Source organism: Somniosus microcephalus, chromosome 22, assembly GCF_052327205.1.
Source record: "Somniosus microcephalus isolate GS21.2 chromosome 22, FLI_Smic_1.0, whole genome shotgun sequence".
Classification (NCBI taxonomy): Eukaryota; Metazoa; Chordata; class Chondrichthyes; order Squaliformes; family Somniosidae; genus Somniosus; species Somniosus microcephalus.
Window position 1 is genome coordinate 72680450 of NC_141008.1, and position 20838 is coordinate 72701287.

Sequence of the window (20838 nt, forward strand, 5' to 3'; positions counted from 1 at the left end):
ACCCGCACATCTTTGGACTGTGGGAGGAAACCGGAGCACCCGGAGGAAACCCACGCAAACACGGGGAGAATGTGCAAACTCCACACAGGCAGTCACCCGAGGTCGGATTCGAACCCGGGTCCCTGGCGCTGTGAGGCAACAGTGCTAACCACTATGCCACCAGACTGGTTCCTGGGATGGGGGGATTGTCCTATGAGGAGAGATCGAGTAGACTAGGCCTATATTCTCTAAGAGTTTAGAAGAATGAGAGGTGATCTCATTGAAACATACAAGATTCTTATAGGGCTTGACAGGGTAGATGCAGGGAGGATGTTTCCCCTGGCTGGGGTGTCTAGAACAGGGGTCACAGTCTCGGAATAAGGGGTCAGCCATTTAAGACTGAGATGAGAAATTTCTTCACTCAGAGGGTGGTGAATCTTTGGAATTCTCTACCCCAGAGGGCTGTGGAGGCTCAGTCGTTGAGTATATTCAAGACAGAGATCGATAGATTTCTGAATATTAAGGGAATCAAGGGATATGGGAATAATGCAGGAAAGTGGAATTCAGAAGAATGAGAGGCGATCTTATCGAAACATATAAGATTGTGAGGGGGCTTGATCGGGTGGATGCGGTGAGGATGTTTCCACTGATGGGTGAGACTAGAACTAGGGGGCATAATCTTAGAATAAGGGGCTACCCTTTCAAAACTGAGATGAGGAGAAACTTCTTCACTCAGAGGGTAGTAAATCTATGGAATTTGCTACCTCAGAGAGCTGTGGAAGCTGCAACATTAAATAAATTTAAAACGGAGATAGACAGTTTCCTAGCTGATAAAGGAATTAGGGGTTACGGGGAGAGGGCAGGGAAGTGGACGTGAGTCTAGGTTCGGATCAGCCATGATCCTATTGAATGGCGGAGCAGGCCCGAGGGGCCGTATGGCCTACTCCTGCTCCTACTTCTTATGTAGTGAGGTGAAAAGATAGGGCATTTAACTTTGAGAATTTCAACCTGTTCTTTTCTTTAGATGTGATTAGAAACCTGCTGATTCCTGGGCTGTTACTGTGGGAACCAAATGCCAATGATTAAGAAATGGAAGATGATTGAATAAAAATGAACACTTTATTGTGCAACATTTTTTTTACATAAAAGTCAACATTAAGGTATTTAGATAAAACTTGGCAGAAGCTGGGGAGGAAGATTGATATTGTACACCGGACATGGTCCGGGAGGAGCTTGCTGTCGTGTGGGGTGGTTATATTGAAAGGGCTGCTGTAAATCACAATTTCTTCCATTTGAAAACATTTATTTTCTCTCCTGCCCTGATCTTGTCCTGTCTGTGAATTGAGTGTTTGTCTAGAGGGTGTAATGTTCTGTTGGGTTTCAAAGCCAGAAAATAATCTTTGCGGCTCAACACCATTCTTTTTCTGGTTTGCATTTTTCAGTCCACTGGTTGTAATCCCTCTCCTGGACAGCTGCCATTGTAAATCGAATTTCAAGACTTCAAGAGACCATAACCTAGGAACCTCGAAGCTTTGTTATACTTCTAATACCTACAGTGTGTTTCCAACAGTGGGAGGGCATTTTCTGTTTTAATAGGTTTTTTTTTTAACATTTTAGCAACTCCCATTGCCATTTAATTCTAATGACTTAAAAGACCAGAAAATGCCCACATTTAAATTGAGTTGAAATTAGTGCAAATTACCCCACTTGCGTATCTAACACAGCTGGTGTGTTGTCAGCTTTTTTTTTCAGTGTTTAACTAGTCCACTGGGTTTAAAATCTACAACAGCAGAGGCAGAAGATTGAGTGAGCTTTCCAGAGCGTGGAGGTGGTGGTCACACCAAACTCCTTGGCATTAATGTGACCAATTTTAATACCACGGTTGCTTGTCTGAACAAATTTTCTTTTGTGGCAGACTTGGAGTCTGAGAAGGGAATGTAAACTTTGTTTTTGTATTTGTTACTTGGGCCACTAGTTACTGTAACATGTGCTAATGTGCTTTAGGAGGCGTTTTAAAGCAATGTGCGTCTGGGCTTCCCCTGCTGATTCAGTGGATAGATGCACAGCCTGATGTACTGAATCTCAAAAAAAAAGATCCCTACACTGTACTGAGGTTAGCCAACGGGGCTGACCGGCTTCAGTGTATTTGAGCAGAGGAGGTGGGGATGGGGAAATGGGTGTGCTTGTGTGTCCGCCTGTGTGTGAGCGTGTTTCGTTCTGTGACAGATTTAAGCTGCCATCATTATGGGACACTTCCTGCGGGAATGTCTGGAATCGAGGGATGGGCAGGTTGCCCATAACTAAAAGCTCCAACTATTTAATTCACTTTCCTATATATTTGTAAGCATTTTCTAAGCATGGAATTGAGTTGGTGTTCACATTGAGCTGAATGGAATTCTAAGATGGCCTTCAGCAACATTTCTTTTTAAATCTCAACGTTACAAGTCAATTGTACTATTAAATTATCTTGGGATGGGGTGAGGCTCCGTGCCATTATGAAGAGTTTAAAAGCTAGCCGAATTGTATTTATATATTAGGTGTCGTACTATGTCCTTAGGTTACAAAATGTCTTGAACATAATGGGTACATGTATTCAATTCAAATAACTTTATTCAGAAGTGAGCATTTGATAGAATTTTTTTTAATACAGCACGCCTTTCACTATAGCACAAGTTTTGTAATACTCTTTAGGGAGCATTTTAGTGATTTGGAATCGAGGAGGCCTTTCGGCCCATCGTGCTTGTGCCAGCTCTTTGAAAGAGCGATCAGTTTGGCATGCTCTTCCCCATAGCCCTGCCATTTTTTTCTTTTTCACGTATGCGTCCACTTCTGTTTTGGTAATTACTATCGAATCTGCTTCCACCACCCTTTCGGGCAATTCATTCCAGATCACAACTCACTGCGTCAAAAAATTCTCCTCATCTCCCCTCCGGTTCTTCTACCAGTTATCTTGGCTTCTTTGATGCATTTCTCCCCCTGACTACCCAGAACAAGGTAATCGTACAAAGCAGGATAACTCTGGTTTGATCACTAATCAGTACTAAGTTGGTTAATTTCAGCAGTTGCGATTGGCTTCAGTATTCCCGGTATGGAGGTTGGTGAGCAATTGCCCAGGTGTCTGCTCCTAATGACCATCAGCAATCTCCTGCTAGAAGTGCCTTTTTATTTAATCATAAAATGAGGGTCCGGTACTATTTTAAGCATAAAAATAAAATTCATATTTAAACGGAGCTGTTTGCAAATCCTCTCCTCCTCTCCTCTTCTCCACCTTCCCCCTATCCTGATGTCCCACCTGGTCATTTGACATTGTACTTGCTTGGACATGAATGACCACTTGAGTGAGGTACTGGGGGACTAGGACGACATGTGCAACTGTAATTCCTTACTCCATGGATTGGCATCTTTATGAAGGGAAGGGGGAGAATATTGAAGTAAAAAGTATTGCATCACTTCCAACCACCACCATATAGATTGTAGATCCACTGTGATGTTGGTCCTTTCATTTATCTAACTTGGAGTAGGATGCTCTATCTATCCCATTGCATGCATTCTATCCAATTCACATATTCAAAGAAATACCGAGAACTTTTATTCCTTTTGACTTGAAGTAACTATTGCTAAATGTATGATTCAATCCTGAAAGCCCCTACAGGGGCCTCGTGCCTTGACTGGGCTCTGCTTAAAACGGAAGTTGAATTTCCTGTCTCTTGACTGCAGTGATTTAATAAAATGAGAACTCTCTGTAATGGGCTTTCAGTTCTGCTGGCAGAATCTGTTTGCATTAGATTCAAATAGAAAAACTGACGTGTCGGAATTGGATTTTTTTTGTTTATTCTCTTGCGTGTATCGGGAAATCAAATGGATGAGGGGAAAAAATACTGCAATAGTATCCTTTTTAGCAGCTTTAGTCTTGAGAGACATGTGATTTTCTTGTCCCCTCCCTGTTTCTCATCATGTGATGTCCATCTTTTTTTTCCCAACTGGACGGTTTCCCTATATTGTATGCTTTGACCTAACGAAAGGGAGGTTGGAGATGGGTCGGTAGAATCATAGAATGGTTACAGCACAGAAGGAGGCCATTTGGCCTGTCGAGTCCGTGCTGGCTCTCTGCAGGAGCACTTCAGCTAGTCCCTTTCCCTGCAATTTTTTTTCCTTCAGGTACTTATCCAATTCCCTTTTGAAAGCCTCCACCACCCTTTCAGGCAGTGTATTCCAGATCATAACCACTTGCTGCATAAAAAAGTTTTCCTCCATGTCGCCTTTGGTCCTTCTGCCAGTCATCTTCAATCTATTTCCTCTGGTTCTTGACCCTTCTGCCAATGGGAACAGTTTCTCTCTATCTACTCTGTCTAGACTCCTCATGATTTTGAACACCTCTATCAAATCTCCTCTCAACCAAATCCCTCATCCCTGGAACCATTCTTGTAAATCTTTTCTGCACCCTTAAGGTCTTCACATCCTTCCTAAAGTGCGGTGGGTGCCCAGAATTGGACGCAATACTCCAGCTGAGGCCGAACCAGTGTTTTATAAAGGTTCATCATAACGTACACTGCCTCTATGAAGCCCAGAATCCCGTATGGGGTTTTTATTAACCGCTTTCTCAACCTGCCCTGCCACCTTCAACGGTTTGTACACATATACCCCCAGGTCGCTCTGTTCATGCACCCCCTTTAGGATTGTACCCTTTAGTTTATATTGCCACTCCTCGTATGTATCACTTCGCACTATTTTGCGTTAAATTTCATCTGCCACATGTCTGCCCATTTCACCAGCCTGTCGATGTCCTCTTGAAGTCTATCACTATCCTCCTCACTGTTTACTATACTTCCAAGTTTTGTGTCATCTGCACATTTTGAAATTGTGCCCTGTACACCCAAGTCCACGTCATTAATATATATCGAGGAAAAACAGTGGTCCTAGTACCGACCCCTAGGGAACACCACTGTATACCTTCCTCCAGTCTGAAAAATAACCATTCAGCACTATCTGCTTCCTGTCACTTAGCCAATTTTGTATCCATGCTGCCACTGTCCCTTTTATTCCATGGGCTTCAACTTTGCTGGCAAGCCTATTATGTGGCACTTTGTCGAACGCCTTTTGGAAATCCATGTACATCACATCAACCTCATTGCCCTCATCAACCCTCTCTGTTACCTCATCAAAAAACTCAATCAATTTAGTTAAACACGATTTGCCTTTAACAAATCCGTGCTGGCTTTCCTTAATTAATCCACACTTGTCCAAGTGACTGTTAATTTTGATCCGAATTATCGTTTCTAAAAGTTTCCCCACTACCGAGATTAACCTGACTGGCCTGTAGTTGCTGGGTTTATCTTTACACCCTTTTTTGAACAAGGATGTAACATTTGCAATTCTCCACTCCTCTGGCACCAACCCTGTATCTAAGGAGGATTGGAAGATTATGGCCAGTACCTCTGCAATTTCTACCTTTACTTCCCTCAGCATCCTAGGATGCATCCCATCCGGTCCTGGTGACTTATCTACTTTAAGTACAGCCAGCCATTCTAGTACCTCCTTTTATCAATTTTTATCCCATCCAACATCTCAACTACCTCCTCTTTCACTATGACTTTGGCAGCATCGTTTTCCTTGGTAAAGACAGATGCAAAGTACTCATTTAGTACCTCAGCCATATCCTCTGCCTCCATGTGTAGGTCTTTTGGTCCCTAATCAGCCCCACTCCTTCTCTTGCTACCCATTTACTATTCATATGCCTATAGAAGATTTTTGGATTCCCCTTTGTTAGCTGCCCGTCTATTCTCATACTCTCTCTTAGCCCCTCTTACTTCCTTTTTCACTTCCCCTCTGAACTTTCTATACTCAGCCTGGTTCTCACTTGTATTCTCAACCTGACATCTGTCGCACGCCCCTTTTCCTACTTCACCTTGCTCTCTGTCTCTTTCGTCATCCAGGGAGCTCTGGCTTTCGTTGCCCTACCTTTCCCCCTCGTGAGAATGTACCTCGACTGTACCCGAACCATCTCCTCTTTAAAGGCAGCCCATTGTTCAATTACAGTTTTGCCTGCCAATCTTTGATTCCAATTTACCCGGGTCAGATCGGTTCTCAACCCACTGAAATTGGCCCTCCTCCAATTAAGTATTTTTACTCTAGACTGCTCCTTGTCCTTTTCCACAAGGTAGTTTACAAGGACAGAGGGGTCAAGAGTGTTCCTTTTTGAGGAAGAGCGAGGTGACGGTAGATTTAAAAGGTAGGGGGACAATACCAAATGGTGCTCTCGCAGAAAGAAAGAACTGTCATTTGTATACATCCTCTTATGATCTCAAGACATCCCAAAGCACTTTACTGGTTATGAAGTGTAGGCACTATTGTAGTGTAGGAAAATGCAGCAGCCAATTTACACATAGCAAGGTCCCACAAACAGCCATGACATAAATGACCAGGCAACCTGTTTGTGATGTTGGTTGAGGGATTAATGTTGACCTTGCGAGGAGGAGATCTCATCGGCTCTTCAAATAATGAAGTAGGATCTTTTATGTCCACTTGAGGGTAGGCAGGACCTCAGTTTAGCGACTCATCTAAAAGCCTGCAGCTCCAACAGTACTGCATGAGTGCCAGTCTAGGTTATGTGCTGACGTTTGGACCTATGATGTACTTTCTTGTTAAAATATAATGTAAATTTCCAGCAGATCTCCCTTGGCATTGCTCATAGTAAGTTGGAGAAAACATATGTAGTCTTGGGTAAGGGGTAAGCCATTTAGGACAGAGATGAGGAGGAATTTCTTCACCCAGAGAGTGGTGAACCTGTGGAATTCTCTACCACAGAAGGCCGTATAGGCCAATTCATTAAATATATTCAAGAAGGCGTTCGATATATTTCTTAAGGCTAAAGGGATCACGGGATACGGGGAGAAGGCAGGGACAGGGTACTGAATTTGGATGATCAGCCATGATCTCATTGAATGGCGGAGCAGGCTCGAGGGGCCGAATGGCCTACTCCTGCTCCTATCTTCTATGTTTCTATTACATACAGAAAAGATCGTTCCATTTAGGCTGCAAATTATATTGCATTTTGGAAGCAACTATAACCGCACTGAAAAATGTACATTGTAATGCATACAACATGACCCAATATAATGACATAAGAACATAAGAAATAGGAGCAGGAGTAGGCCCTTCGAGCCTGCTCTGCCATTCAATAAGATCATGGCTGATTTTCTACCTCCCTGCACTATTCCCACATCCCTTGATTTGTTTAAAACAATTAACTTTGCTGAATGAAATGAAAAAGGAGCAATAAACAAATTAAATTTGAAAGTTACTGCACACTGAGAATGAAATCACGTGGAGCACGCATGTATAGATTAGATGGTTAGCATTATCAGCACCAAGACAGCATTGGGAGGGGCAGCGAGATGGGCTTTTGTGATGAATGGAAGTGAGCACACATTGAGGCATTTTGTGGAGAGGGGGGGGTGGGGGGTGGAAAAACAGTGTCAAAGCTAAATTGAAGAGCTTTAGCTAGGCTGTTGACCCAGGAGTAGGCCTCAGCAGAAATGTTTCAGAGATTTATAATCCAAGTATAGAGGGTGATTCTGGGAGTGGCGGGGTGAATCATTTTCAGCTGGTAACATTTTTTAAGTGGGGTGAGGGGAATTCAAGAAGGTGGCTGAAATATTTGGAGTCATTTGGTTCGTCCTGTTTCTTTTATAGGGAGAGTTTCCTCTCGACTTCAATGTATTGCTTTCGTGCGTGCTTATTAATCACTGGATGAGATCCTTCCTACTTTCCTTGTGTTTGATTCATATGTTCCCTACTGTGTTTCTGTTTGATATTTGTTGCTGTTTGGTTTGAATTTTGTATTCACAAATCAAGTCAAGAAATGTGCATATACAAGTGTGATGGACAGGAATTATATGAATTTTTTTATTAAAATAGATTGCCTTTTGAAGTTGAGCAGAACAATTTATCTTTGTTTTATAATGAAAGTGTTCCAAAAATTTGAGAATTCAAAATCTACCAATTAGATTAGAGGACACTGCCGTTGTACAGTGATGGCGCAATTAACTCAAACAGTCAAACTGCTGTTTCCCATGTCTGGAAATAAGTAACGGTTAGAAGCAAATCTCTAGCCGACTACAGTACTTACAGGCCCTCGCACCCTGGAGGCTAGAGACAGAGACTGCCTCGGGCTAAATGCAGACACAGATTGTATTATCTCAAAATTAAAGCTCATTCCTGGAATACTTGGAGGCACTTCCTCTGGGATTGGGTAGAACAGTTATGAAACGTTCAACTGTAGTCTGTTTAAGGCGGGGTGGGGGTTAACTAACCAGAAACAGTCAACATGTTTCTAGTCATGTTGTCTACTGCAGCTAACCATCTGCAGTAGTTTCAACATTTTAACTATTGAGATACAGCCTTTATATTTTTCTGCCTTTTCATGCTAACTTCTAACCTAGAAATCATCTGCAACTTCCTCCACACCTCCTTATTGATCACACAAGTGGCAGAAAGCCACATAACTTTGTGTATGTGTGTTGAGAGCATTCCAGATTTGGTTTCCTCCAATTTGAATTTTTTTTTTGCTAGTTTATAATCTATAATAATAGGAAGTGGATGACTAATCACTTCCCATGGGAACAATGCCGTTATCTTTGAATGTTTTCTAGTTCCTGCTAGCTCTTGACCTTTTTACATGATAACTTGAGTCTTTCTTTCTATGGGTAAAATTCTGCTTGCATATTATGGCAGAACATTTTGTTTCTTGCTAAATTTCTTCATCTGCATCAATTGATCTTAAACCCTAAAGCTTATGATTTACGTGCAGTGTGATAAAGCTCCCCTTCGTACTATACTTGTATAGTGGGAGCTGGTTATTGGGAAGGCTGCCACGCTAGTAATTCCTAAATACCATTACAGTAAGTGATCCCAGTGGATGCTTGCAGGACATGTTTACACTTGCATTTACATAGCATCTTTCACATTTCCGTACTTCACACACAAACTTTTTCCAAGTGCAGTAGCATACTTGGCACACATTAAAAAGAACGGAAGCTGTGAGCTATCGCCCCAGGTTTGTGTTGCTGAGAGATAATAATCTTTTGGAAGGATCGAGGTTGACTGGAGATGTCAGCGCTGGGAGGGAGAGGCAAGGCCTGGGCTGGGAGGCCCAATGATGATGTGGGGCCTAAGGGAGCACTCTTTTTTTCCTGGCCCACAAGGAATCCTCCAAGCTAAATAAAGAGACTTGCTGGTGCCTCTTCTGGCCTGTCTGGTTTGTCCCCGTGCAGGCCTCCTGAATTTAGTTAAAATGGTGCCATGGTGCCAATGAAGTCATCGGTGTAAAGTCTGTAGGTATTATGGCGAATTAATACACAGACTACAAGAGTAACTTTAACAGGACTTTACTATTCGAAGGTCAGGGCGAATCTGCCCAATAAATCCTGACACAGCACTTATATACCGGTGTGGTCACCGTCGGTATTACAGTATACAGCAGCCAAGATAAAGTAGTGCCACACCTAAAATAGTTCTCTTACAGGTGGACGGTTACATACAATAGTTCTCTTAAAGGTAGAACAGTTACATACACTACAATCCTCCCTTTTTAGCTTACAACATACTTATTCCCCATTAACATAACATCATAACATATATACAACTTATGCAAAACAGTTCACAGATTCAGTCTCTCTGGAGGCTTCCTGACTCTGTCTGGATAACGCCTCGGTGGTGTAGTAGTTTTCGGCGGGGTAGTAGGTTCTTCTGGCAAGGTCGATTCGGCTTGAAGGACAGTGTCAGGTTCATCTGATTCCAGTATTACCAGATCGGACCGGGTAGGTGCTCTGGGTATCTCTGCTTCAACATTAGCCGTGTAAGGTTGTGGAGTAGGTTGGTCCTTTGCGGATGACCCTATGATCTGGTCAACATGGCGCCTTATTATGCTGTCACCAATGTCCACGGTATACATCAGCGGCCCTAGCCTTTTCCCAATAGTTCCAGGCTGCCATTTCTCGGTACGGTAGTCCCGGGCCAAAACTTGTTGACCTATCTGAAAGGATCTAGTTGGCCTTTCATTCATGCCCTGAAATTGCCGGTTCTCTACGTCCCTTCTGACGTTTGGCTTAATCAAATCCAGCCGGCATCTTAGTCTTCTATTGAAAAACATCATGGCGGGAGTTTGGTTTGTGACCGCATGTGTTGCATTCCTGTACGGCAACAAGAAGTTATCTACCTTATGTTGTAGGTTGATGTCTTCATTACCCATGGCCTTTGTGGCCTTCTTGAACGTCTGGACAAACCTTTCAGCTAATCCATTGGTGGCGGGATGGTATGGGGCTGACGTGTAGTGCTTGACCCCATTCCTTTTTAAGAACTTCCTGAATTCTTCGGACACAAATTGCGGTCCATTATCAGGACAGATCTGTTCCGGCAGCCCATTCCTGGCAAATATGGTCCTTAATACTGTGATGGTTTTTTCCGTGGTGGTGGAGGACATCTTTATTACCTCCGGCCACTTGGAGTGTGCATCCACCGCGATTAGAAACATTGAGTCCATAAATGGACCAGCAAAGTCGACGTGTACCCTTTGCCAAGGAGATGAGGGCCACTCCCATGGATGCAGAGGAGCTTGTGGTGGCGCGCTTTGGACCTTCTGGCATCCTAGACAGCTCTTGGTTATTTCTTCGATGTCTTCATCAATACCTGGCCACCACACAAACGCTCTTGCTAGGTTCTTCATTTTCACTCCACCCAGATGCCCCTCGTGAAGCTCCTTTAGCACCTTATGCTGAAGTTTGGGTGGAATCACCACTCTAGATGCACACATCAAGGTTCCTCGGCACACTGACAGCTGTTCTTTTCTTTGCGAAAATGCGGGCAGCGTTGGTTCGCCATGTGCTGGCCATCCCTCCACTGTTAAATCGTAGACTCGTGAGAGAGTCAGATCATTTCTTGTTTCATTTTCGATCATCGAATTTGTTACTGGTAGACATTCCACTATGGATGAGTGGAACATCTCTACCGGGTCCACTGTAGCCGCCTCTTCTACTACTGGCAACGGTAGGCGCGATAACCCATCAGCATTTCCATGCTGTTTGGACCTTTTGTATTCGATGTCATATTGGTGTGCCCCAAGTAACACGGACCACCTCTGTAGCCTTTGCGCTGTCATAGTGGAAACGGCCTTGTTAGGGTTGAATATGGACACCAACGGCTGGTGGTCTGTCAGTAATGTGAACTTCTTGCCCTGCAGGTAATGATTGAATTTCTTTACTCCCCACACAAGGCTGAGGGCCTCCCTATCTATCTGAGCATAATTTCGCTCAGCGGAGGTCAATGATTGGGACGCAAATGCGACTGGCCTTTCCGAGCCATTTGGTAACTTGTGTGAAAGTACTGCTCCAATTCCATAAGGGGAAGCATCACAAGCTAGACGAAGAGGTAACGTTGGGTTGAAATGAGCCAACACTTCCTCAGAGGTAATCAACGCCTTGCTTCTGCGAAAGGCCTTCTTACAGTCCTCGCTCCACTTCCATGGTACTTCTTTCCGCAACAGAGCATTCAGCGGATGCAGCACCGTGGATAGATTTGGCAGAAACTTGTGGTAATAATTAATCAACCCCAGAAACGATCTCAACTGTGATACATTTTCCGGAGCGGGGGCCTTCACGACAGCTTCTATCTTGTCAGGTGACTTGTGCAGCCCCTCTTGGTCAATGACATGACCGCAGTACGAGATCCGTTTCTGGAAGAACTCACATTTCTGGCGATTAACTCGAAGGCCATATTCCTTCAACCTGGTGAGCACCAGTTTCAAATTTGTGAGGTGTTCCTCCTCGTCTTCTCCCGTAATCAGGATATCGTCCAAGTAACACTGCGTGCTTGGAATACCCTGTAAGACCTGCTCCATGGCCCTCTGCCAAATTGCTGGAGCCGAAGCTACTCCAAAAACCAGTCTATTATAACGATACAAGCCTCTGTGCGTGTTGATTGTGAGATACTGGCGCGACTCTTCCTCGACTTCCATTTGTAAGTATGCTTGTGCCAGGTCTATCTTGGTGAAGTGTTTCCCGCCAGACAATGAAGCAAAGATATCCTCAATCCGCGGAAGCGGGTATTGTACCGTGTGAAGCACCGGATTAACTGTGATCTTGAAGTCTCCGCAGATGCGGACCTTTCCCAGTCCCCCTGGCTTGTTACTTGATGAAGACTTCATGACGGGAACAATGGGCGTGGCCCACTCACTCCAGTCCGCCTTAGACAGTACCCCTGAACGTTCAAGCTCTTCCAGTTCTGCCTCCACAGCAGGTCGTATCGCGTAAGGTACCGATCTGGCTTTGAAAAATTTTGGGCTTGCATGTTCTGCAATCTTGATTTTTGCTTTAATTCCTCTCGGTGTTCCCAGTCCTTGCTGGAATACCTCTTTAGCTTCGTCCAATATTCTGGACAACCGTTCAGGTTTGACATCTTCCTTTCCGGAATCTACCATCATTGTGTTTAGTGAATGCCAGTCTATCTTTATTTTCCTGATCCACTCCCGTCCCAGAAGTGGTGGACCTCCCTTGGGCAGCACATACATGTCCATCCCTTGGTGATCTTTGTCCTTGTACCTCACCGTGACTTTTATCTTTCCGATGGGGTATACTCTGTGCCCCGTGTATGTCTGCAATACTATCTCCGTATCCCGTAGGGGAATATGTTTGAATAACTTTTTGTAATCTTGCTTATTCATGACCGTCAACACCGATCCGGTGTCCACTTCCATCTTCACTTGGACTTTTGTAATCTGTAGTGTGACCCAGATAGTTTGTCGGTCAGCTTCTTTACTCACATTGTGAATCCTCAGACTACCCAGTTCCTTGCTGTTGGAGTCTGAGTCCGAATTCTGTTCATCTGGACTCTTCCCAGTCACCTTATGTACCTTTCTGTACTTCTTCTGCGGTGACTTATTATTGCTGGTCTTCTTTCCTGACCGGCATACCTTAGCTATGTGACCAAGCTTGCCACATTTTCTACATTCCTGGTTTTTAAACCAGCATTGGTTCTGGTCGTGTGTTGTCTTCCCACAACGATAACATTTCGTTGTACCCGAAGTCATTTGATCCACACTGAGTACCGCTGTCTTCCGCTGCATTTCCGCCGTGCCTCTCGCTGCGGCTTCGTGCGATGCTGCAATAAGGACAGCCTTATCAAGTGTAAGATCGTTCTCTTCGAGCAGTCGTTTTTGTGTTCCTTCCTTCGACATCCCGCACACGAACTTGTCTCTCAGTGCCTCTGTCAGATTTACCCCAAACTGACAGTATTTTGCTAGCCTATGCAGTTCAACCAGGTACTCCGCGTTGCTTTCCTCTTTTCGTTGCGTTCTCACGTAAAATTTAGATTGTTCCGCTAACGTCAGCGGTGCGGGGTTAAAATGATCCTTCAGGACAGCAACAATATTAGCGAAAGACTGATCCGCAGGTTTAGCTGGTGATAGAAGATGCTTCAATAACCCGTATGTCTTCGCACCCATTGAGTTTAGTAAGGTTAGAGCTTTGTCATAATTTGCTATCTTATTGACCTTACAATATATCTCGATGCGTTCTACATACGTGGCCCAATCTTCCACATCGGAATCGAAACCGTTGATGTTATTACGCTTAGGCATCTTCACACTCTTCCTGAGAAACAACAACTAAATATTTCTTTAACTTTTTTTTTCAAAATGGCGGTTTCCCGCGCTTGTCTTCTTTCCCCGCCCACTTTCAAAATGGCGGTTTCCCGCTTCTGTCTTCTTCCCCGCCTACTGGCGGCTTCCCGCATTTCTTCCCCTGGCGGGAGGGGTAAGCTTTTCCCTCGGGCGACGACCGCTGGCTTTCGGGGTTCGCAGCCTGCGCGTCAGCTTCAGTGCGTTCCTTGTTCCCTTTTCTCGGCAGGGCAACCGGCGCTGGGTACAACCCGTTGACGGCGAACAGTTTCAGCCGCTGGGCTGGATCTCGCTCAGTCTCCCTCGCTCGGGCTCTGTCTCTCCCGCTCGCTCGGGCTCTGTCTCTCCCTCAGCGGCTTCCAATCGCGCCTCCCAGCCCTCTCGCAGTCCGGTGCTTTCCTCCCCGGCTGCGGCTGAGTTCTCCGCGATTTATTTATTTTTATATCTTCCCGCGCCTTACGATCCCGGTCGCAGCGCTTCGTGGCCTCGGTCGCTGCCCGGCCTTTTTCACTCCAATCGCGCCTCCCAGCCCTCTCGCAGTCCGGTGCTTTCCTCCCCGGCTGCGGCTGAGTTCACCGCGGTTTATTTATTTTTATATCTTCCCGCGCCTTACGATCCCGGTCGCAGCGCCTCGTGGCCTCGGTAGCTGCCCGGCCCTTTTCGCCGGTCGCGGTCTAGCTGTCTCACGACGCCGTTGCGTCTCCCAGCCCGCTTGTACCGCGGCTTCCGTGCTCCACGCTGCCCCAGTCTCAGCGCCTCTGGGCCCGACTTCTGTCCGGCTCCTTTCCCCCGACCGTGGTCAAGTTCACCGCCCTTATCCTCCGTTTTTTTATTTTTTTATTTTCCCTTTACTCACAGTCACCGTGGCCGACTTGCTTCTCGTGCTGATCGGCTCACTCACCACCATGGCAGAAGGGACAATCAGTGCCTGTTGCTGATGGAAGGCTTCGTGTCTGAATTCTTCCTTCTTCCTTGCTCTGCAGACTCGAGTTTTCTCTCAGCAGAACGACGAGGGCGGGTGCCTCTTCTCGACGCTCGTTAACTGCTTCGGAAGTATTGTTGCCGCAGGGTAAGATCGAACCCGTCGCCACTGTAAAGTCTGTAGGTATTATGGCGAATTAATACACAGACTACAAGAGTAACTTTAACAGGACTTTACTATTCGAAGGTCAGGGCGAATCTGCCCAATAAATCCTGACACAGCACTTATATACCGGTGTGGTCACCGTCGGTATTACAGTATACAGCAGCCAAGATAAAGTAGTGCCACACCTAAAATAGTTCTCTTACAGGTGGACGGTTACATACAATAGTTCTCTTAAAGGTAGAACAGTTACATACACTACAATCGGGCCATAACTTTTAAATATAAATTAGCCCCTCCCACCACCTGGGGTGGGCAGCCCTCCCGTACCTGTTTTAAGGTGAGCTAAGCTGGGGTGGGGGAGGAAATCAATGTGGCAGGAACCCAGCCCCATCCCTCCTGCCACTACCATTTAAATCTGTCTGCCCTGTACTAGCAGGGTGAAAATCTATCTCTTCCTTCCAGTTTTTTTAAACTGATGCCTGAGATTCAATTTCTATAAATCAATCAAATAAATTTTACTCTTGTATACCTCAAAAGAGCGAGAATGGAAATTGCTGAGTTTCAGGTCTTATTTAATTGGGCCTTCAAATGTTCAAATTTCTTACAATCTTGTAACAATCCTTATCACTGTTTGTTAAACTTTTTTTGATTCAAATTTTGAAGTCAACACACTTTCCCTGTATATTTCAGTTATAAATTACCCCATTTCCTAGATTGTTATAATCAATGAGTGGGTGTTTTTGGTTTATGAAACTTACGATTCAGGGCCATTTCCCAGTGTTTTTTGTCTTCTCCTTTCTGAAATAAGTGTTTCCATAAGCAGACAATCTTCTGAGTCAAAACCTGTACCTTTTTTATACTTGCCATGTGTGGGTTTGCATGCTGAGGTTTAACGATTAACCCTCTAGTCCCAGTATATCATTCACTGAAGACTATGCGAGATGCCAGCCGTATTCTCCTGCCTATCCCGATAGATGGAAAGACCATGTCGACTGTGTGAGTCACATCGAATGTACAGCACGGAAACAGGCCATTCAGCGCAACAGGTCTAAACCGGTGTTTATGCACCACACAAGCCTATCAGGATAACTTTCTATTCCTTTCTCCCTCGTGTGTTTATCTAGCTGCCCCTTAAATTCATCTATGCTATTTGCCTCAACTACTCCTTGTGGAAGTGAGTTCCACATTTTAACCACTCTCTGGATAGAGCGGTTTCTCCTGAATTCCCTACTGGATTTATTGGTGATTATTTAATGATGGCCCCTAGTTTTGGTCTTGCCTGCAAATGGAAACATCATCTCCACGTCGGGTCGGCCTTTTCTCTTCTAAAGAAAGGCGCTCTAGCCTGTTCAATCATTCCTGATCGGTAGAACCTCTGCTCTGGTATCAGTTAAAACTACTTGGCCACTGGAAATCGTTCAGGAGTATTTGTTCTTGTTCTTCTGCATGTTCCTTTTCTGGCACCTGAGCCTGTCTACGGCCCTTTTAATTTGTTATTTTTTATGTATACTGCTGATTTATGGAGAGCTTCCATCTGAGATTCTTAAGTAAAGAGCAAGCTTTTTATATATTTTTAAAAAAACTTTTGACTTTAGTACAATTGCTAATACTGTATGAAAGATAATGGAGGTTGTTCCATTCACAGCATCAGAAAAAAAACTTCTGCATGTAACTACTGTATAGGGGTGGTCGAAGAGCTGTTTTAGTTCTGAAGTGAATGCCTAAATCCTCGTCTCTTCATTTTAGTGGACACTTCATATGCAGTTTAAGAAAGTGAATTCTGTATACATGCTGCTAATTCATTATTAATCTTTTATTCACCGTCAGTGACATGACTCTTTCTCTAATTGATGACTGAAGAAAATGGAAGTGAGGTAAAGTCTGCATATCATAAGGCAGTGTGTTGTTTAAAAGGGCAATGACTGTGGGTGGCTGGATGGTCTCCACAAGATGCCAGACACTCAGTGAGGTGGGGATATTGAATAGGGCGACCTCAACAGTTGCAGTATAGAAATTAATACATCAAAACATCATGGGTTAAATATCCCATTACACTTCCCTTTTCAGAATCCATTTTTTAATCCTAAATACATATGACCATTTGAAACTAGTTCTTGCTATATCACCAGTGATTCAGTATCCCACTTGTAAAATTGCCCAGTTTGTGTTTTAATATGTTTGATTTTTAATCCTTTTTAACAATTACTGTCTTCTTGGCATGCTCACTGTTCTAGCCAGAAGCATCTAGCGTGTGCAAGAAGAGGCATCCTGTTCCCCGCTGCCCAATTTGGTTACCTTTCAATGCCTTTGATAAAATGGGAGCATCTTGGAAAGCTGTGAATTTTTTTGATGAGCTATGTAGAAATACTAACTGGTCCAGTCAAGCGTCTGTCTTCATTTACAGCTCTGAGCATTTGCATATTATGTGGTTTTCCCAGGCCACTTTTTTAATGTATTTTTTGGCTTCACTGCAGCTTGTCCTTGCAGACCCCAGAGTTAACAATTTATTAAAGTGTCTTTCAACATATGCATGTGTTTGTTTTAAAATGCTCGCTGCACGACTAATACTTGTTACTCTATTCACAAGACAGGCTGTTGATGGCACATTGCAGCATGCTTCAACTTGATCATGTTTTGTTTAGAAATGCTTAAATCGCCCCCCCCCCCCGCCCACCAAGTAAACTATTTCTTCCCTTCTTCCTTCAAGAGAGCGGGCGATTGAAAACTACCATCATATCATGTCAGAAAACTTGCGGATGTCTAAGATTCAGGCTCGGAAATTGTTGTCGTCTTCCATTAGAAGAAAAGCAAAAAGGCTTTGCTCGACCGTAAGCAGATGAGGCTTTGGCAAGCATTGCGGAGTGGGGCAAGGCCTTGAACTGAGAGCCAAGACCGTCTGCTATTGCTTTTACTTGGAATTCTGCCGAGAGGTATTCAAAAAAAAAACAACTGATGCCTTTTCTGCCTCACTGGTTTTGTTAGTCCATGTCTCTTTTTTTGTTCTGTTATTCTAAGCATGAATACGATTGACAGTATGACGAGGGCCGTGATGCTAACTTGCTGTATTGGTGACTATCTTATAATGGCAACTAGTTTTGGTTTGGCCTGCAAGCACTTTGAATTTTAGTGCACGGTACGGCAAAGTACTTGAATGAAGTGTTCTCATTTATTGTATGTGTGAGGTAAAATATCACTTTCCTCTTGTTTGGGATTCTGGCCAGCTGAGTCAAGCTGTTCACTCCATCCAGGGCCAAACGTTTAGAAAAGGTGCTGCTGGTGGTGACTGGTGAGGGCCAGTGATGAATGCAGAGGATTTTAAACCTGCTACTGTTGTCCCAGCAGCAATTAGTGTGGGGGCAGATGCGTTCTACACAGCCCAATGTCTCGGTGTCTGACATTTAATTTCCAAATGCAATATTGTATAACATTGTTTCTCAGCTGCTTAAATTAGTTAAATGATTGGATCCAAAAAACCTGTCCGCATGAGAACTATTGTAAATGTGACATTCGAGCAGTGCGAGTTACAAAGACTAACACATTAAAGAAACTGATCACTAAATGAATGGATAGATTTTGTTTTTGGCAGATACTCCGAAATCCTTTTTTTTTTACTAATTTATACGACACAATTTCAAACAGAAGCTTTAAAATAGCAGACAGGAGAATTCATTTGCGTGCTTCAAGGAGTTACCAGACTGCCATCTAAGTGTTGGTGAAGAATGTTTAGAATTTAGAAAAAAAAAATTGACATGTCTCCCTTGATCAAGAATTATGGTTCCTTTTAACCAAATATAAACACCACAACTGTCCACATTTTAGCATGTTGTTTAAGTGCATCCAAGTGGTGCTGTTACCCGTGCAGTTGTGGGGAGGTTATGTGTTTAGAGTGAGTGTATGTTTAAGTACAGGAAACTTTTTTTTATCCGGCATGGATGGGACCGACGTGGTGTCGGCTCATCAAAAATTCCGGATAACCGAAAGCTATAGTAAAAGATACGGAGCTGAGAGCTCCGTATAAAGCAACAAACCCTGTTGCTTAGCAACAGGTTCTAAACAATGGCCACAAGTTGCAAGCGCCTCTGTAGCTTAGGAACAGCTGCAGCCACACCCTTGCCTTCCTCCATTTGTTGCTGTGCAAGTAATAAAAGTTACCTGAACCGACTCCTGAATTTTGCCGGTTAACCGACATTTCCGGTTATTTCGGTGCCAGTAAATCGAAAGTTTCCTGTAGTTGAATTCATAGGCAGTAATGTGCTGTGATTCTTTTGTTACTTTGATTCTGTGCAGTGACTTTTTTTGGTTTAAAGCTTATTTTTGTAGCTAATGCTCAATTTCAATGTAATATTACCGCAGTGCAAAAATTAATTAAAACCATGGACATTTCCGATCAATTCTCTGGTTCCAACATACAGACTTCTATTTTGCGGTCATTAATTGGAAGTAACAATTGCTGATGTGGAATTGTAGATTTAAATTATTTGAGTTCTGTCTGACAATTAAGGAGAATGTTGCCTTAAAGGTGCAGCATGCTCTTTTTTTTTAAAAATGGATTTGAATTTTTTTTATTGGGGTTGGGGGAGTGTAAAGAGAATAAGGATTGAATATTATTTATTGCCATGTGACCTATAATGGATTACGGGAATATTGGGCTAATGAGATTGGAAATTCAACAATTTACAAAACCTCATCTTTGGACCTCTGTCAGTTTAGTGTAGACTTTCATTTGCTCACTCACTAGATTTGAGTTTGGTTGATGAACTTTGAATGTTAGTGCGGGGTACACTCAAAGTACTTGAGTGAAGCTGGTTTGTGTTCTCACCTTATTGTATGTGCTCACTCATTATATATGAAGGCTTTTAATTTTGTCAAGTTAATATATGTATTCTTTAATTGACATTAACTGTTCAATGTTATGGCTCTGCTGATGGCTAGACTGTTAATGCGCGTTATCTTAAGTCATGTGTTTTGAGGGCTCTGATAGCTTTGTTAATGGCTTTTTGCACATAACGTTGCTGTCTCTTGCGATAGTGTATCTAGAAAATGTGCACCTTTTTATAATTGTAACTAGAGTATTTTTACAGTATTGGAATCTTTGCTCCTGGAATAATGAAGTGCAAGACTATCTTTTTTTAGATTTGAAAAAATCTCACCCTTGAGCTTTGTAGATGTTTAATAGACAAATATCTATTTGAAGTTTTTTAATGTTCTAATGCCGTATTATTCCATGAGATTCCAGAATTTTTGCTGCCATTTTAGGGATCACATTCTGCTATTCTGGGAAACGAGTGGCCTTGACTCTCTATTCTACAAAGATCTTGCTGTTCCCAATCACCCTGTTCCCTATCGCTGAGACCACTGGTCTATGATGATTAAATAGGGGTAGTTTTGCAAGGCTCTGCTCCGAACGTGAAACTTCGCAACCAAGTAATGATGTGACATTATATTACGAATAAAGGAATAGACCATAGTCTAAAGGACCCCATTTCAGTGCAGTGGTGTTTCTGTACAAAGTACCATATGCTATCTAGATACATTAGATATTAGTGTATTCACTTTGACTGTTTATTTCAGTAAAGTATTGTACCTTTTGAAAATGTATTGTCACTTGATCATGGCATTTGATTAAATATTCATGTTGGCTGTAACAAAGCAATTGGAGTAGTTTTTTGGGGCAAAACCATATCTGACATCTCATGCCTGAGAACTTCCTTGCCCTTTATAATTGACTGGAATTCAAACATGAATGCCTAAGGAAATGATTAAATATTATTTGTGCAATAATTACATTTGTGTCCTTCATAATATTTTAGTAAACCATAAATAGTTTGCTGCTTGTTCAGGGTGAGAATATTCATTATTTTGATTCACACAAAAAGTGGGGAGGTGCAGAGATTGATTATGAAATCTGTTTTGCTTTCCCTGCGAATCAGAAATCCGATTTGGGCAATTGGTGTTTTGTGGTATAAATCTATAAATCTTCCCATTGCTAATTATATCAAAGTAGTAAAATGATTCAAGATATCAAGTAAATTAGATACTTAAATTACTAAGTGGAATGGTCAAAACACTAAAAAAAGGTATTTGCTTTCTCCCAATGAAAAGT

At 43.2% G+C, this 20838-nt stretch overlaps 1 protein-coding gene across 1 annotated transcript in view; it reads left to right on the forward strand.

Moving 5' to 3' along the window:
* pimreg (PICALM interacting mitotic regulator) overlaps positions 1-20384 on the forward strand; it is a 44058-nt gene extending 23674 nt beyond the window's left edge. The window contains 2 exon segments of the mRNA XM_085965036.1: positions 17443-17565; positions 17567-20384. Coding sequence (XP_085821162.1) covers positions 17443-17565; positions 17567-17618 — 175 coding nt within the window. The 3' untranslated portion in view covers positions 17619-20384.
* The last annotated feature ends 454 nt before the right edge of the window (positions 20385-20838 follow it).